The sequence below is a fragment of the Schistocerca piceifrons genome, chromosome 6, assembly GCF_021461385.2.
Source record: "Schistocerca piceifrons isolate TAMUIC-IGC-003096 chromosome 6, iqSchPice1.1, whole genome shotgun sequence".
In the NCBI taxonomy this organism is placed as follows: Eukaryota; Metazoa; Arthropoda; class Insecta; order Orthoptera; family Acrididae; genus Schistocerca; species Schistocerca piceifrons.
Window position 1 is genome coordinate 232,676,631 of NC_060143.1, and position 18,666 is coordinate 232,695,296.

The 18,666-nt window shown below is 37.9% G+C and overlaps 1 protein-coding gene across 1 annotated transcript in view; it reads left to right on the plus strand.

The window, feature by feature from the left end:
- The window catches only part of LOC124803060 (centrosomal protein of 120 kDa-like), a 192,631-nt gene that overhangs the window by 89,057 nt on the left and 84,908 nt on the right, over nucleotides 1-18,666 (plus strand). Inside the window, exon 5 of the mRNA XM_047264187.1 lies at nucleotides 324-515. Within this exon, the coding sequence (XP_047120143.1) occupies nucleotides 324-515 (192 nt within the window). The remainder of the gene's footprint in view (nucleotides 1-323; nucleotides 516-18,666) is intronic.

The window sequence follows — 18,666 nt, forward strand, 5'->3', positions numbered from 1 at the left end:
TCTTTCAAGAAACATTAAAGATACTTATTTTTTTAAATTTGTATTTTATTTCCAAATCTTTCACTGTTGTGATATTTTCATCAACACACCTACAATGGCGAACATTCCTCTTATGACGTCTTTTACTTTTGCTCCTCTTAAATAGATTTCTATTATTTTGAGCCCATATTTTTTCAGAATTGTGCTTTATTACTCCAAGGAAACCAGAAACCATAAAACAATTGAAAATTAAACAATATATTTGTATTAAGAAGTTTGCTTTTTTCGTTTTTTTATTAGATACTTCAAATTGGTTATTCATAAATGTCTTATTTTCCTTCCAGAGTTGTGAATCATTGTTACAAGAGTCTGGTAGCCAGACATCGTTTAATTCAGAATATACATGTCAAAATTCCCAACTATATTTTCCGGAATTGTGTGAGGCTGAAGGTTTTATACAGATTGGTCCTCAAGAAGAAACAAGAGATATATTTTTGTTCACCGTATTTATTGGCGACTCTGGACATTTGAGCTCAGTAAGTGTGTATGGCAAACATATTTTACTATAAAGAGATTGGTTAAACAACTGTGAAATTTGATTTTTGTGCAGTTGATTTGTGTGTTTACATTTATTGTGTAATACCATTTGTAAATATTCATAGCATATGAGAACTGATAAATGGAAATGTTTTGTTAGTATGTAAGAATTTAAGAAAGGAATGTTCCATATATTTTTGTTTCCGTCATTATGCCAGAATGAGAAACATGATTGAATTTATGTAACTTTGCTATCCTCTTCTCCCACAACCTCTTCGTGTCCTTGATGAAGTTTGTCTTCCATTCCTCTGACCAGGTCCTTTTGGTTCCAGTTTTTGCTTTGTCTGCAAAAGTATGATTAAAACTTTCTGGCAGATCAAAACTGCATGATGGACCAGAACTTGAACCTCTACCTTTGCATTTTGTGCACAAGTTCTCTAATGACTGATCTATCTGATCGTGACTCGTGTTTCCCTCAAAATTTTGCTCCCACCAGTAGCTCTGTCCTATCTGAATTTGAAAGAAGAGCATTGTTGCCGGGATGAATTTCCACTCAGCTGCAGAATGTCTGTTAATTTGAAACTTCATGGCAGATCAAAACTGTACTGGACTGGGATTTGAAAAGGGAAACTTTTCCCTTTCAGGGGCAAGTGCTGTACTGAGTTAACTATCCATGCCATTTCTGTGCTACATTTTTTCTTACAGGAATGCTAGTCCAGCAAGGTACGCAGGTGGATTTTCGAAGATAGGAGAAATGTACTGGCAGATGCAAAGCTGTGAGTCATGCTTGAATGGCTGCAGAGAGAAAATTCATTCAGAAAATTTATGATCCTCAACAAGTGTTTTGAATGCAGATTTATTCTGTGCTGTGTCACTTGTAATGCCAGTGTTCCAAGCAGCTCATTGATCTCGCCTTTCATTGTGATGGCAAGACTTAAGGATTCCTTTGATCAGCCTGATATTACTCATTGTTAGAATGTAACTTCAGTATTTAATCATCTTTTTCTGAAAGTGTGAGATATTTTCTCAAAATTCTGATATTATTCCTGAGATTCCCTTTACATCTGAATTCGCCTATTCAGACACAGCCAAATGTGAGGGTCATTGCAAAAGTCATGGCAACTATTTGTTGTCTCGAAAATGGTAACAAATAAAAAACTTCTGAAATATGCAGATGGAAAGTTAGTTCATATGTAAACATTACATGTAGGGAGATAGATGAACATACATATTGCCATAAAGATGTAACATGAGAAGAAAGATGAAACAAATTTTGTCGTTTCAAACATATTTTACCATCAGTTGCAACAACACACCCTAGTACATTACAAACTATGTGCATTCCATGGCATCAGGAGTCTCCCCAAGAATCCACAGTAACATAATGTGATACTAGATTGTAGTTCTTTCCAGGAGAATGAAGCATGAAAAGAGACCACAGTGTGAGTTGAGCAGCTATTCAGTAGGGATGTTACCCAACTTGAACAGTGCTCTTACGTAAAGATTGCAGTTCACCATGGAATGAATGCATGATAAAGACACAAGTAGCTTGTGAAAGTGGCAGGAAATACTGCTGTACCATACTGAATGGTTGCTCAGTGGGTAGATGCTGTCAAGCTTGGCAGAGGTACAATGGGCGACATGCACCAATCCAAGTGGCCTGTCAGTGTGCATATGGCTGTGCTCACCCAGATCATCCAGAGCTTGTGTGCAGGTACTGAGAAGATAACAAATCTACAGGATTTTACACAATGAGCTACACATACATAAAGTTGCTATAAAGTGGGTGTCTCATGCACTATGTGAAGTAGAAAAGTGAAAACATTACAGAACTTCTCATGTGGATCTAGCACATTGTGAGGAGGAGAGAGACAATATGCTTGCAAGAATCATCACCATGGATGAATTCTGGGCCAGAGCCTATCAGCCAGAACTGAAACACCAGTTCCTTAATGGTGTCATCCAGGTTCACCACACAGACAGAAATTTCATCACAGTGCTCTTCTGTGAAGTTAATGGTCATTATAGCTTGTGACATTAGAGGAGTGGTTTTTGTGCCATTTTGTTCCACGTGGACAAACTGTTAATGCACTGTACTATTGCTGCACTTCCCTGCAATGAAACCTATGACAGGCTATTCAGGAGAAATGTCCTGAATGGCTACACAATGCATTAATTCTTCAGGACAACATGAGAGCACATACAGCAATGTGTGTGTGGAATGTGCTCAAGCGATGAGGATGAGAAGTACTGGATCGTCCACCATATTCACCAGATTTATCACCTTGTGATTATGACCTTATACCAAAACTGAAAGAGCCATTGTGTGGAAAACACTTTCAAACATGACAACATTGCCACAACAATGACATGTGAGATGCAATGATTCACTCGTGGTGAGGCCATGGGTATTCAGCATCTTCTACAGCATTGGCAGTGTGTGACGGATTTGTTGAGAGATTATTTTGAGGGACTCTGAGATGTCACAGGTTCATGTTCCTGCCCTGTACTATTGTATACCGTTGCAAATGACAATAAGACACATTTCAAAAGATCAAACTTGTTTCATCATTTTTCTCACGCTATATCTTTATGGAAGTGTTTGTGTGTGTTCATACATCTTCCTACACACAATATTTACATATGAACTAACTTTCCATTTGCATACCGAGCAAGGTGGTGCAGTGGTAGCACACTGGACTCGCATTCGGGAGGATGACGGTTCAATCCCGTGTCTGGCCATCCTGATTTAGGTTTTCCGTGATTTCCCTAAATTGCTCCAGGCAAGTGCTGGGATGGTTCCTTTGAAGGGGCATAGCTGACTTCCTTCCCCATCCTTCCCTAATCCAATGAGACCGATGACCTCGCTGTTTGGTCTCTTCCCCCCAAAAACCCAACCCTCCATTTGCATATTTGGAATTTTTTAATTTGTTGCCATTTTTGAGACATAAAATATTTGCCATGGTTTTTGAAATGACCCTCGTATTTTCATTGGAATTTTTCTTTCTTGCTTTTCTGTGCCTTGATCGGCCTCTATTATTAAGATTACCCATTTTTGTAATCCTTGTGACACGATTAATGTGTTGTAATGTCTTAGTTTTGCATTCTTGGATAATGATTTTTGTTATCTGTTTCAAATGGTTTTGTAGGCATTTTGTAATGCAGAGGTTATCTCTCTGTTTGGTTCAAGATTTAATCCTGAAGATTAGATAATTACTCCTAGGTATTTGAGTGAGGTACCTCGGATATTTTGGCAAATTGAGTAGTCCATCAAGATACTGCAAAACTATTTCCCATGTGCTGAATCTTTATATAAGGTACTTGGATCCCAGTTTTGACTTCAATTTGAAGAATTTTTTTTTAAGGAATGAGTTGCTTCGTTTCTGTTGTCATAGAGGAATGTTAGGTCATGAATTACATTTTAATACAGTCTGCAATAGTTTCTGTTTCTCTTTTATTTGATATTGAGGTTAGTACCCTGCTATGTCCACTATTAGCATCCAGTATGAGGTGCCAGGATGTCACAAGGACCTGGCTGCTGACATCCAGCCAGAGATAAAACCTTGCTCCCAGTTGGATGCAAGGCACATCAAATTCCACTGTGCTAAAGTCTCCAAATCGCTTGCACCATTCTTTCATGACTTGGTTGTATGGTGGATTTCAGCTGGACTATGTTTTTTATTGCTATGCTACAGATTATTGACAGATTTGTTTGCTGTGGACAATCTAGTTTATTTTGTTGGTGTATTTGACAATTTACAATGAACTGGTGTGGACTAGAATTGTGTACTATCCAGTGATTACAGTGTATCTACTTTTTAGTGTACCAATATTTTATGTGCAATAAAGAGTGTGTTGCACCATAGCAGGTGTAATATTGGTGACACGGATTCAAACTTAGCACATGTGTGAGGAAAACAGAGTATCAGTGATCATGAATCTTGAACTCATGAAACTATGGAGTAACAGCTGCAACTTCAAATGCAACAGCAGGCACAACAAGAACAATGAAAGTAACAGCTGCAATTTCAAAAGGCAATTCTGGAGCAACAGCAGCAGCTTGTATTGCTGCAACTCATGAAGCTAGAACAGCATCCCATGACCATCACCACCTTTTATGCCATTTCATCCAGAAGTCAAAGACTGGGACTTACACTGCAGCCATCTACAGCTCCACTTCCAAGCGAGTAGCATACCGACATTGCTAAACAGAGTGCTTTTCTGATAGCTACTAACCCTCAAAATATTGTGTCTTCTACAAAAATTATGTCGTCTTGATAAACTTGAGTGCTTGGGTTTGTCTAAAATCCATAGTTTGCTCCTTAAACATTAAAGCAGCAAGCACATTTTGTAGCAGCTAGGCTTGCATTTTTTTCATTGTTGCAAGAAGTCGCATCGATCATATGCTGCATAGCATCTCAAAGAGCTGACTCACAAGTGTCAGTTGGTATATGATAATCAAAATTTTAAACAATCCTATGCTGCATAGTATATGATGATGTAATAATTATGTATGCACATGCACACTCCACATTGGAAGAAAATGATTCGAGGAGTAAGAAGAGATGCAGATGTCGTCTATGTGGACAAACTAATAACAAAGTTCAGTGAACTGTGCTATGTGTAAAAATTCACTTGCAAGAAACATCTTACACACACATGTAAAACATTTTAGTTAAGGTTAGGCATAGAATAATAAAATCAACACATGTATCATTTTCAAACAATGGAAACCCCAGATAGAAATATCAACAATGCAGGAAAAGACAGATTGCTACTTGCTCTAAAGAAGACACGTCAAGTTGCAGACAACACACACACACACACACACAAACACACACACACACACACACACACACACACACACACAAGCAAGCAAGCACACCTTGCACACACACGACCGCCAACTCCAACATCTCAGGCCGGGGATGCTGGAGTTGAGGTGTGTGTGTGTGTGTGTGTGTGTGTGTGTGTGTGTGAGTATTTTACTGATGAAAGCTGTGGCCAAAAGAGTTATGTGAGAGTCATTTAACTGTGGTTGTCTGCAACTTGACACATATCATTTTAACACTTTCATTGCTGTAGGCATGTATACATGTATACACATCTTGCTACGGCCATCCTCATGTGTTGTGGACATGTAAACACACACTGCTTGGGTTTCCGTAACTACTACATACATCTTAAGTGCATCCTGAGCCAGCAACCTCTCACAACTGCAAATGAGTTACTTCCATATCTCTGTGAATAAAAAAAGTTCCAAGTTTTTATCATACAACATATGTTCCTCATAGCATGTTATTATTTGCAGAAAACCTTGTTTCATTATCTTGAATCATTTACAAGATATGAAGGTTGTTATGATCACAGGATTTGTGATGTGCAAGGATGTGAATAGGCATGTTGCGCATGACCATCCTTCAGACATTAAACCCAATAACTCAAGAAGAAATGAGATAGCCTTCTTTCCGCAGTTTTAAATAAAAGTTTGATATCTTATCTACATTTCATTCACAGCATTGTATGAACTAAAATCAACACAGGAAGCAGCTACATGGGTAGCACAGTACTTGTGGCATGCACATGGGTTTTTTTTAGATTAGGTCCCTCCCCACGGGAAGCAAACCGTTGGCCTGAAAAATTACCAGTTCATGTCACTGATGTGGGTGCGCCAACTGTAAAAATTGTTAGTTCGCCTAAGCAGGTCATTCCAAAGGATTTAAATATGCTTAATCTCATGTTAGTAAATTGTCGAAGTGTCTGTAGCAAGATCCTCGAGTTACTCTCTGAAATAAACAGTAGTGATGCCAATATTGTGTTAGGTACTGAAAGCTGGTTGAAACCAGACATAAAAAGCAGTGAAATTTTGAACTTGGATTGGACAATGTTTAGGAAGGATAGGACTGATGCTATGGGAGGTGGTGTGTTCATTGCAATTAAAAGCTGTTTAAACGCAGTGGAGGTCGATACTGGGTTGGACCGTGAAATAGTCTGGATAAAGCTGTCAATCAGACAGGGACTGACCATTGTATTAGGATGTTTTTATAGACCACCAGCATCCGCAACAGATGTCACAGAACGTTTCAGGGAAAGACTTGAGTACATAGGAAATAAATATCCAAATTATCCATTAGCTATAGGTGGAGACTTTAATCTGGCATCCATTGACGGGGAAAATTACACGTTTATCACAGGGGGCAGAAGCAAAGATTCGTGTGAAGTTATTCTAGGAGCACTCTCAACATACAACCTTGAGCAATTCGTTAGAAAACCAATTTGAGATTGGAACATATTAGATATCTTGGCGACAAACAGACCTGATATTTTTGAGAAAGTTTATCTAGGAGAAGGTATTAGCGACCATAATGTCATTGTGGCTTCTATTGTCAATGGTACTTTTTTTTAAAAAAAAAAATAAAATAAAATAAAAATAAAAAAAAAAAAAAACCCAAAGCAACAGCATAGAGTTTTCTTGTTTGGGAAAGCAAATAAAAGTGTCATTAATGAATATCTTCATTGTCAGCTCCAAGCATTCACTGTGGGACACAAAGATATTAAGCATCTTTGGTCAGAATTTAAGGGTATTGTCCACCATGTGCTAGAGAAGTATGTGCCTAGCAAAAATATAGGGGAGGGAATGGATCCACCTTGGTACAACAAACATATTAGGAAGTTGCTGAGAAAGCAGAGAATTTTGCACAGTCGTTTTAAACATAGTCACTGCCCCGCTGACAAACAGAAATTGTGTGAAATGAAAGCAGCTGTCAGAAGGACAATGATAGATTCTTTTAATGAATTTGAAAGCAATATTTTATCTGCAGATTCTAAAAATAACCCCAAAAAATTTGGGTCATATGTAAAATCTATGAACGCTACAAATAATTCAATACCTTCTCTTGCTGACAGTACGGGTGATGTAACTGATGATGATAAACAGAAGGCCAAAATTCTAAACCTAGCTTTCAAGAACTTGTTTACAGTAGAGGACTGCAGCACCATTCCCCCTTTCAATTATCGAACAAATGCAAAGATGGCTGACATAGTGTTTAGTGTATCTGGGATTGTAAAACAGTTAAGATCCTTAGCCGCCAGGAAGGCATCTGGCCCAGATGGTATCCCCGTAAGATTATATGTTGACTATGCTACCACCATTCTTATCCATTTCTGTCAGAGATCATTGAACAGTGGAAAGTTCCATGGGACTGGAAGAAGGCCCAGGTCATAGCAATCTATGAAAAGGGTAGAAAATCGGATGCACATAATTACCGGCCAGTTTCACTCACATCAATTTGTTGTAGAATCATGGAACATATTTTGTGTTCAGACATAATGACCTTTCTAGACTCTGACAAGGGAACATCCCCATCACACCCCCCTCAGATTTAGTTATAAGTTGGCTCAGTGGGTAGGCCTTGAAAAACTGAACACAGATCACTCAAGAAAACAGGAAGAAGTTGTATGGAACTATGAAAAAAATAAGCAAAATACACAAAGTGAGTAGTCCATGCCCAAGATATGCAACATCAAGGGTAGAGAGAGTATTCCTGCTAATGAGGCTCCCTGGCTGGCAGTTGACTGTTCGCTACTTTGGACGAGAGTGCATTAAATATGTGAGATGTATTCCATGGGCAATATGAATCCAGCAAATATAGCTCGCGACTTCAATAACAAGGTCAATGAATATTTCCCAAACTGTAAGGAATCGGAAAGTTCCTTAAGGGATCGAATGATTGTCGAACATTTGTATGACTATTTCCTACATTTGTTGATAAACAGTATGTGTGGTGATGATGATACCTTGCTGATTGCTGCGGGGTTGTATGTACCAGATGATGAGATTGTTGACGATCTGTACGAAGAACACGAAGAGGAAATACTGCGACTTCAATCTGATGGTATTTCTTTGGGTTACATGTAGGAAATGCTCCAATACAGGTTACTGTCCAAACCAATTTAAAGACGCAAATATAGTTTATGGAGTGAAGTAACAAATAAATTTAAGAAATTTAAAGGGATGGAGAAGAAAAGCACAATTAAATATTGCAAAGAAGTCGTGGAATGAGGTGGAATTCGAAGATAGAAGTTCAGTGAACTAGAAAACCATGTATACCAACAATTTATTAAAGCCAGAAATGAATTAAGTGCAGTGCATGATACAATCTTACAGATTTAGGGATTGCATTACGCTAAACAAATCGGCCTGTACTTCAAGGCTTCATCTCATTGGCTTGTCATGTTCAAAAGAAAATACAAAATTACGAGCAGGAAGATTACGAAATATGTAAGTAAGAACTACTCGAATAAACTGGAAGAACTTTTAGAGTGTTCCAAGATGTTTGTTACAAAAACTAACGTCAGATTCCAACAGTATGAAGACGCATATATTATCAACACAGATCAGTCTGGTTTTAACTATGAAATGAATTCGATCTGCACGTTATCGTTAGTTGGAGAAGGCGACACAGAATGTACTGTAGACCAGCTGCAAACAGCAAGGTATCATCATCACCACACATACTGTTTATCAACAAATGTAGGAAATAGTCATACAAATGTTCGACAATTGTTCGATCCCTTAAGGAACTTTCCGATTCTTTGATAATTGACACACGATCACGTAAACAATACTGCTCTATGTACCTGTGCAGCTTCGCAAAATCATAGAATCTTTTCACAAAGTATTTCACTTGCCAAAAACCAAACACATCTAACGGTTGCACAAGAGGTGTACAACCTGGAGGAATGGTAAACACGTCTACTCCCTCACTAAAATTGTACAATGCCTGCAAGTACCCTATTCACCTGTTGCTGAACTTGCGGTCCAAATACACCATTTTTTTCCTGCAAACATAAATAAAATTTAAGTAAAAGAAATCCTGCTTTGTTCAGAGCATATTGTATGGTATAACGTGTTTACCATTCCTCCAGGTTGTACACCTCTTGTGCAACCGTTAGATGTGTTTGGTTTTTGGCAAGTGAAATACTTTGTGAAAAGATTCTGTGATTTTATGAAGCTGCACAGGTACATAGAGCAGTATTGTTTACGTGATCGTGTGTCAATTATCAAAGTTCAAGCACTCACACATAATCAACTTCACTCTCCAAAATATTATATTCCTGTCATGTGATGCACATGCCGTCACCAGTGTCGTATAGAATATATTAGACGTGTTTTCCTGTGGAGGAATCAGTTGACCTATGACCTTGCGATCAAATGTTTTCGGTTCCCATTGGAGAGGCACGTCCTTTCGTCTCCTAATCGCACGGTTTTGCGGTGCAGTCGCAAAACACAGGCACTAAACTTATTACAGTGAACAGAAACATCAATGAGCAAACGGACAGATCATAACTTTGCGAGAAAATAAAGAAAGTAAACTTTTCACTCGAGGAAGACTTGAACCAAGGTCCTCTCGTTCCGCAGATGCTAACCACGAGACCACGGTGCTCCTGAGCTCACACTATCCTTGTTGTTGCCTATCTTGGGCATGGACTACTCAGTTTGTATGTTTTGCTTATTTTTTTCATAGTTCCACACAACTTCTTCCTGTTTTCTCGAGTGATCTGTGTTCAGTTTTTCAAGGACTATCCACTGTGCCAACTTATAACTAAATCTGAGGGGGGTGTGATGGGGAGGTTCCCTTGTGAGAAGCTCATCTGCAGAAACCAGCACGATTTTAGGAAACAGCGGTCATGCGAGACACAGCTGGCCCTCTTTGTGCATAATATACAACAGGCTGTAGATACCATCTCCCAGGTTGATGCCATATTCCTTGACTTTTGAAAGGTGTTCGACTCAGTTCTGCAATGTCGCTTGCTCCAAAAAGTGCGTGCTTACGGTCTATCCGATGACATACGCAGTTGGATAGAAAGTTTTCTAACAGACAGGGAGCAGTATGTTGTCCTGAATGGGGCGACTTCAACAGAAACAAGTGTAACTTCAGGTGTGCCCCAGGGCAGCGTAATCAGTCCACTGCTTTTTATGATTTACATAAACGATCTGGTTGATAGCATTGCCAGCGGCATTAGACTGCCGATGATGCTGTAGTCTACAGTAAAGTAATATCACACGAAAGTTATGATCAAATCAGTGAGGATTTGCAGAAAATAAATGCTTGGTGTAGTGACTGGCAGTTATCTCCCAATATTAGTATGTGTAACCTACTGCATATAACAAGGCAAAAATCCCCATTAATGTACAAGTACAAAATAAATGCCCAATGTTTGGAAGCGGTAACATCCGTCAAGTATATGGGTGTGACTTTTCGAATCAATCTAAAATGAAATGATCAGATTGCACAAGTAACAGGTAAGGCAAACTCTAGATTGCAGTTTATTGGTAGAATCCTGAAGCGATGCAGTCCTTCAAGAAAGGAAATAGCTTACATTACGTTAGTTCATCTAGTCTTGGAGTATTGTTCATCTCTATGGGGCCCTTACCAGTTGGGTCTGATTCAAGATAATGAGAAGGTCCAAAGAAGAGTGGCAAGATTTGTGACTGGTACATTTAGCCATCACAAGAGCATTACAAATCTCATAGAAAGTTTGAAGTGGGACACACTTGCAGATAGACAGCACACTAAACGGAAGGGGCTGCTCACTAAATTCCAAAATCCGATCTTCACCGAGGATGCAGAGCATATATTATTACCACCAACTTTCAAATCACGCAATGATCACCATTGAAAGATAAGGGAAATTAGAGCTCGTACTGAGGTGTTCAGACAGTCGTTTTTCCCTCACGCGATCCGCGAGTGGAACAGAGGGGGGAAAATATGACTTTGGCACGAATTGTGCCCTCCGCCACACACCGCTTGGTGGCTAGCAGAGTATATATGTAGACATAGATATATAGATGTAGATCAACCATACACAATGCATTTTTACCTCTACAAGATTTTTAAAATCAGGTGTAACGTTTTACTTAATTTAATGCAGCACTGTAACTATAGCGTGTAATTAAAAGCAATTAAGTCCTGTATCAAGTGCAGATATCAGACTGTAAGATGGGAAAAATCAGTTTTTTTTTCACCTAATAGTTTTCTTTGAAATGGATAAATGGATGATAAGTATTTCATAGCCGCCGGCATGTCCGCATGGATGGAACTGGACGCGTCGTGTCTGACCATCCATCCGTTATCAAACCCAATAACTCAAGAACAGAATGAGATACCATTCTGCTCTCAATTTTAAATGATATTTTGATAGCTTACCTATGTTTCATTTACTGCACTGCTTGAGCCAAAACTGACCATATGTAAAGTTTTGTCAGTGCATTTGTACCTCTGTGAACTCTTCAAAATTTCATGCAATGTTTTACTTAATTTGATGCAGAGCAGTAAGTATGATGGACAATGAAAAGAAATTGAGTTCTTTATTCAGATGCAGATGTCAAATCGTAAGATGTGCAAAAATCAATTTTTTTCACCTAGTAGTTTTTGAAAAATAGGATGAGAAGTATTTCATATTGGCTGGAACACCATCTCTCAGCACAGGCACCAGGATTTGGTGAACAGTACATCCACAACAAGAGCTATCTCGCCATGAAATGCAAAGAGCACATTTGTTGCAGAGAAAGGGTTAATATTTTATTATTGTATTATTGTGCTATTCTGTTACCCAGTTTGTTTTAAACTATCTAAATTATAACTTTATTTATGATTTCAGTACACAAATGTGTAAAAGTATACCTACAGGAGACAGAAAAAAAACTGAGTCCTTTTTGACCCAAACATCTTGAGAGCATGTAGAAAATAAACAACATAGAAGGTAGGAGGCGAGGTACTGGCGGAAGTAAGGCTGTGAGGACGGGGCGTGAGTCGTGCTTGGGTAGCTCAGTTGGTAGAGCACTTGCCCGCGAAGGGCAAAGGTTCTGAGTTCGAGTCTCGATCCGGCACACAGTTTTAATCTGCCAGGAAGTTTCATAAACAACATAACACAGAAGACGAAAATGTACATATCCCAATGATATTTTGTGCCTGATGTGATGGCACAACTAAGATGACTTGTTTGTACAATGCCATTACTTCACATTTGTGTTGGACTGTCGATATTGATACACCATCATATCAGGTAATTTCATTCTCAATGTGGTCATGAACATGGCCTAACATGACAGCTCCTTTGTGTCTTTCTGTCACGTCCTCATGTCAACCCATCTTACTTCACTGATTCCATATGACTGACTGGCACATACACACCGTTCCACTGCCGTGAGCTATGTCACTGGTGGAGTTTTGCATGGCATCCTGGTACTAGTTCTGCACCATTCCTACACTGCAAAGTGACCAGTAGGCTCTTTTAAGGAGGTGGCTACTATTATGTCTGGTGATCTTATTTAAATATGTCACATTTTAAAAGAGTACATTTCATATTCTTTTGAAAGTGCAGCAGTATATTTTAGCTGATGACAAGCTGTGTGTGGGATGTGTTTCAATATTTTTTAAATTTTTCAAATTCTAGCCCAAACTCTTAGATTTGAGGGTTTAGTATGTTCTAGAGTGACTTGTTCATCCATTTTTAGTTTCATAATCAGCCAGTCATCTATATCTGCGGTAACAGTTTAATACCATTATCTTTGAGCTTTGTTTTTTGTGTTTTATATAGGCTTGCCATATTTCTTTTGGGTTCAACCCAGGACATAATATCATATTTTCTTAGGTCCAATGCTGGGCACATTTTTGAAATTACTTAAACCGCTTTGAACTTTTCTGGACACTTTTTCATTCCCCTTTCTTTTCACATCACTAAAATGACTGTTAATATTATTAGTGGTTTAACAAAGCAACTTTTCTTTGAGTTTGTATTTTTTCACACACTGCAAAAGTTATTAAGTCATAATTTGAGCAGTTTCACATGACACTTTGGCAAAATGTAAAAGGTTAACTTAAATTTCCTTCTCCAGACTGAAATATCTTACAACAGTGGCTACAAGTTTTACTTCTCTTCTGTTTGAGCTGTCCGTATATTGGAATATGCAGTGGATGCCAGACTAAAATCATTTACTAGAAAAAATAACATTCTTTCTTCTGCTCAGTATGGGTTCCAAGAAAATAAAACCACTACTGATGCACTCTAGGGATTTCTTGATACTACTATACATCTTGTTGTCAAATCACAACATACTGTTGCAAAAGTTGCATTCGTGTGGGATAAGGGGAACTATCCACGGCTGGCTCAGCAACTATATTAAAGACCGAGCACAGAACATTCATACAAATAAATTCAAGCAATCAGAATTCTAAATGGGGTGCACTCATCTATACAAGTCACATACAGGGTTGTGTTCTAGATCCTTTGTTATTTCTACTTATATAAATGACCTCCCTTCCACTTAGCCTCTAGCAAAGTATTTCTCTTCACTGATAATACAAATATCCTTATATCGAAATGAGTTGAATCTCTTCAGTCAGCAGTTTATAGAAATACAAGCCAACTAGACTCAAGGCTTGCATAAAATAGACTACTTCTAAATGGAAAAAGGACGGTATTCCCAACATTCCACACCATTCACATCCGAACTCCGCAGGTTCCAACAGTAACACTAAGTGGCAGCAATGTAGTATTTGTCAGTGAAACAAAGTTCTTAGGGATTGACATCACTGATACATTCACATGGAAAAGCCACATTGACATGATATTGACATGATCATTTCCAGGCTAAGCAGTTTGCTTTATGCTCCACTCAGTGAGGGATGGATGATGATGATGATGATGATGATGATGAAAAAGGAGTCAGAATAATCCCGAATGGAAAGGAAAGAGAAAATGTAAACTGCTCTTTAAAAAATTAAACATTTTGCCTCTGCCTAGCCAATATATATTTGAACTTCTCTGTTTTATTAAAGAAAACATCAACAGACTGGACAGCCACCTTCATGACACAAGGTCAAAAAAATTGTAAAGACTAGCTCCCCATTCTACCAAACTGTATAGTAACAGTGTTAAACATATGGGAATCAAACTCTACAACCATCTCCCAAGTAGAAAGTATTCATGAATCAACAAAATTTTAAAAAATCTTAAGAGCACTCATAACAAAGCATTGCTTTTACAGCATACAAGACTTTCTCGAATGTGTTCTATCGTAAATTAAATTATACATTTTTATTATGTTTCAAAATCAAATTGTTTCATTAAAAATAACCTTTTGTCCATTAATAAACTTTTGATGGTTGATTATGGCCAGTATTATTATTTGAACTTGTTCTTACCCTGGTATTATTATAAATACATATGTAATATATTTAATATATTAGTTATACTATAAGAGACAGTGCTGTACCTACATACGTGTATGTTCTCATATCATTTGATTGGCTTGTCCCATGTCATGTCATACACTTCTGTACATTGAATGATTGAGTGGATCAATAAACATACAAATACAAATACTGTTACATAATGTAAGCTTTCCAAAGAACACAACATATGCCATGCCATGTCATACCCATGTCATACCCATGTCATGCCCATGCTATGTCATACACTTCTGTACATTGAATGATTGAGTGGATCAATAAACATACAAATACAAATATTGTTACATAATGTAAGCTTTCCAAAGAACACAACATATTATCAGATATGAATGGCAAAATAACAGTAACAATACTTGCTTTGGTTTTGGTTCTAGCAGATGAAAATATTGGGTCATTTGGCTTTTTAACCAGTTTATATGTGCAGTCTGATATTTTCAAACTGAGTTTGTATCCGGCAATGTGATACTTAAATGTAGCCTTTTTAACAGCACACTTCACATCACAATCTCTGTCTTTGGCTTTAATAAAATCATGTATCTTTGGTGGAGCATTAGCTTAAATAGTATTAATATGGTCTTTAATATCACCTGTTGTTTTATGTGCAACAGAAAATTCTCCATTACAGAGTGTGCAATAAACACGTTTATTGTTACTGTCATTACACAATTTCAGAAGTTTGTATTCTGTTGCAGGTTAACATTAAACACTTTCTTTTGTGCACTGCTAAATGATGAAACAAAAAACAAGAAACAAAAAACAAACAGAGATAAGGTGATCAAAAAAGGGTAGATGAGTTACTTCACACATGAAAAAAACATAATTGCTGCTGTTGTGTTGCCAGATGATAACATTAAGTGGAAAGTTATGGCAGAACTGATAGCTATACCTCTCCACTGACATCAGTGCTTGCTCAAAGTTTCACTGACAGAGGCATGGTCTTTACTGCTACTGTTTAAAAATGTGATGTTGAACATATAGATCTAAATAAAAAAATTAAAAAATTTCTCGCCAGTCATAAAATTCTCAAACTGCAGGCAACACTAAAAAACAAGGACTGACCGGTATTAGGCCAGACATATAGTAAGCCTAGTTTTATCTCAGTTTGTTTAAAGAACTGAGATATGGAGATACGGTAAGTTTAGTTTGTTTGTGTGAGGGGAGGGGAGGGGAAAGCAGAGAGATTCTGTTTCTGGTTGTTGTGTAAGATGTTTTAGGGTGATAATTTTTTTTACTGTAGTAAAACTTTTCAATGTATTTAGTCATTTTTAACCACAGTAGCCTCATCAGGTTTCACTATTTTCACTGAAGATCTTGACCCCATGCTCTGAAACAGTTCTTCCACCATAATCGTCATTTTCTTCATGACTGAACAATGAGTATCTAAAAATAAAAGAAGAGGGACTATTCATGTTACTAAAGAACTATTTGTTGTGCTGTACAGTATTTGTGCATACGTGTCATTCAACATAGAGATGTGTCTATACTCCGTGACTAGTTTAATTAAAATCAGTTAGCTTAATGAAAGTGAGTGATCAGTTTATGGGTATGTTCTCATCATCTGTAAGAATAAAAATCTCACATATGAGTATTGCTGCAGATTTGTGTACTTACCAAATATATTCAGGTAGGGGTGGTAGCCTTCATGGTAGGATCCTATTGAGTACACAAAACTTTTGTGTTTATTCCTTTCACTATTCATCAATTTAACGTAGAGCTAATCAGTTTCATTGACACTTGTTGCAAAACAAGAACACATTTCACTGTCAAAAAACAGTCGTGCACTGAGTGTGGCTATGGTGAAATGTGGAGGAGAGCAACTGTTGTGATACAGCATTCCTCATGGCTAGGTTACCAGAAAGATACTAAATCTCACTAGCTATTTATGGTTAGTGCAAGTGGATGCACAGAAGAGCTCAAAACTGGACCATCAACTGACCTGGTGTTGTGAAAAGTGTTATTTCTTCCTATCAAAATAGTCCACTGGCAGTATATGAATGAAGAGACCTTGTAATGCAAAGAAAATCATGATAAAACAAATTGAAACCTGCATGGCTTTGGAAACAACATTGATTGTTTTCATACTTTGGATTGATAATAATTGATGTCACTTACTTGTTGTATACCTGGAAGAAGCCTAGAGATACTGACAGGTGTCAGATATATTATATAATGGTAAGACAGAGATTTAGGAACCAGATTTTAAATTGTAAGACATTTCCAGGGGCAGATGTGGACTCTGACCACAATCTATTGGTTATGAACTGTAGATTAAAACTGAAGAAACTGCAAAAAGGTGGGAATTTAAGGAGATGGGACCTGGATAAACTGACTAAACCAGAGGTTGTACAGAGTTTCAGGGAGAGCATAAGGGAACAATTGACAAGAATGGGGGAAAGAAATACAGTAGAAGAAGAATGGGTAGCTTTGAGGGATGAAGTAGTGAAGGCAGCAGAGGATCAAGTAGGTAAAAAGATGAGGGCTAGTAGAAACCCTTGGGTGACGGAAGAAATACTGAATTTAATTGATGAAAGGAGAAAATATAAAAATGCAATAAATGAAGCAGGCAAAAAGGAATACAAATGTCTCAAAAATGAGATCGACAGGAAGTGCAAAATGGCTAAGCAGGCATGGCTAGAGGACAAATGTAAGGATGTAGAGGCTTATCTCACTAGGGCCAAGATAGATACTGCCTACAGGAAAATTAAAGAGACCTTTGGAGAAAAGAGAACCACTTGTATGAATATCAAGAGCTCAGATGGAAACCTAGTTCTAAGCAAAGGATGGAAAGAGAAAGGTGAAAGGAGTATATAGATGGACTATACAAGGGCAATGTACTTGAGGGCAATGTTATAGAAAGGGAAGAGGATGTAGATGAAGATGAAATTGGAGATATGATACTGCGTGAAGAGTTTGATAGAGCACTGAAGGACCTAAGTCGAAACAAGGCCCCGGGAGTAGATAACATTTCATTAGAACTACTGACGGCCTTCGGAGAGCCAGTCCTGACAAAATTATTCCATCTGATGAGCAAAATGTATGAGACAGGCAAAATACCCTCAGACTTCAAGAAGAATATAATAATTCCAATCCCAAAGAAAACAGGTGTTGACAGATGTGAAAATTACCGAACTATCAGTTTAATAAGTCACAGCTGCAAAATACTAACGTGAATTCTTTACAGACAAATGGAAAAACTGTAGAAGCCGACCTCAGGGAAGATCAGTTTAGATTCCGTAGAAATGCTGGAACACGTGAGGCAATACTGACCCTACGACTTACCTTAGAAGCTAGATTAAGAAAAGGCAAACCTACGTTTCTAGCGTTTGTAGACTTGGAGAAAGCTTTTGACAATGTTGACTTGAATACTCTCTTTCAAATTCTGAAGGTGGCAGGGGTAAAATACAGGGAGCGACAGGCTATTTACAATTTGTACAGAAACCAGATGGCAGTTATAAGGGTCGAGGATCACGAAAGGGAAGCAGTGGTTGGGAAGGGAGTGAGACAGGGTTGTAGCCTCTCCCCGATGTTATTCAATCTGTATATTGAGCAAGCAGTAAAGGAAACAAAAGAAAAATTTGGAGTAGGTATTAAAATCCATGGAGAAGAAATAAAAACTGTAAGGTTCGCCGATGACATTGTAATTCTGTCAGAGACAGCAAAGGACTTGGAAGAGCAGTTGAATGGAATGGACAGTGTCTTGAAGGGAGGTATAAGATGAACATCAACAAAATCAAAATGAGGATAATGGAATGTAGTCGAATTAAGTCAGGTGATGCTGAGGGAATTAGATTAGGAAATGAGACACTTAAAGTAGTAAAGGAGTTTTGCTATTTGGGGAGCAAAATAACTGATGATGGTCAAAGCAGAGAGGATATAAAATGTAGGCTGGCAA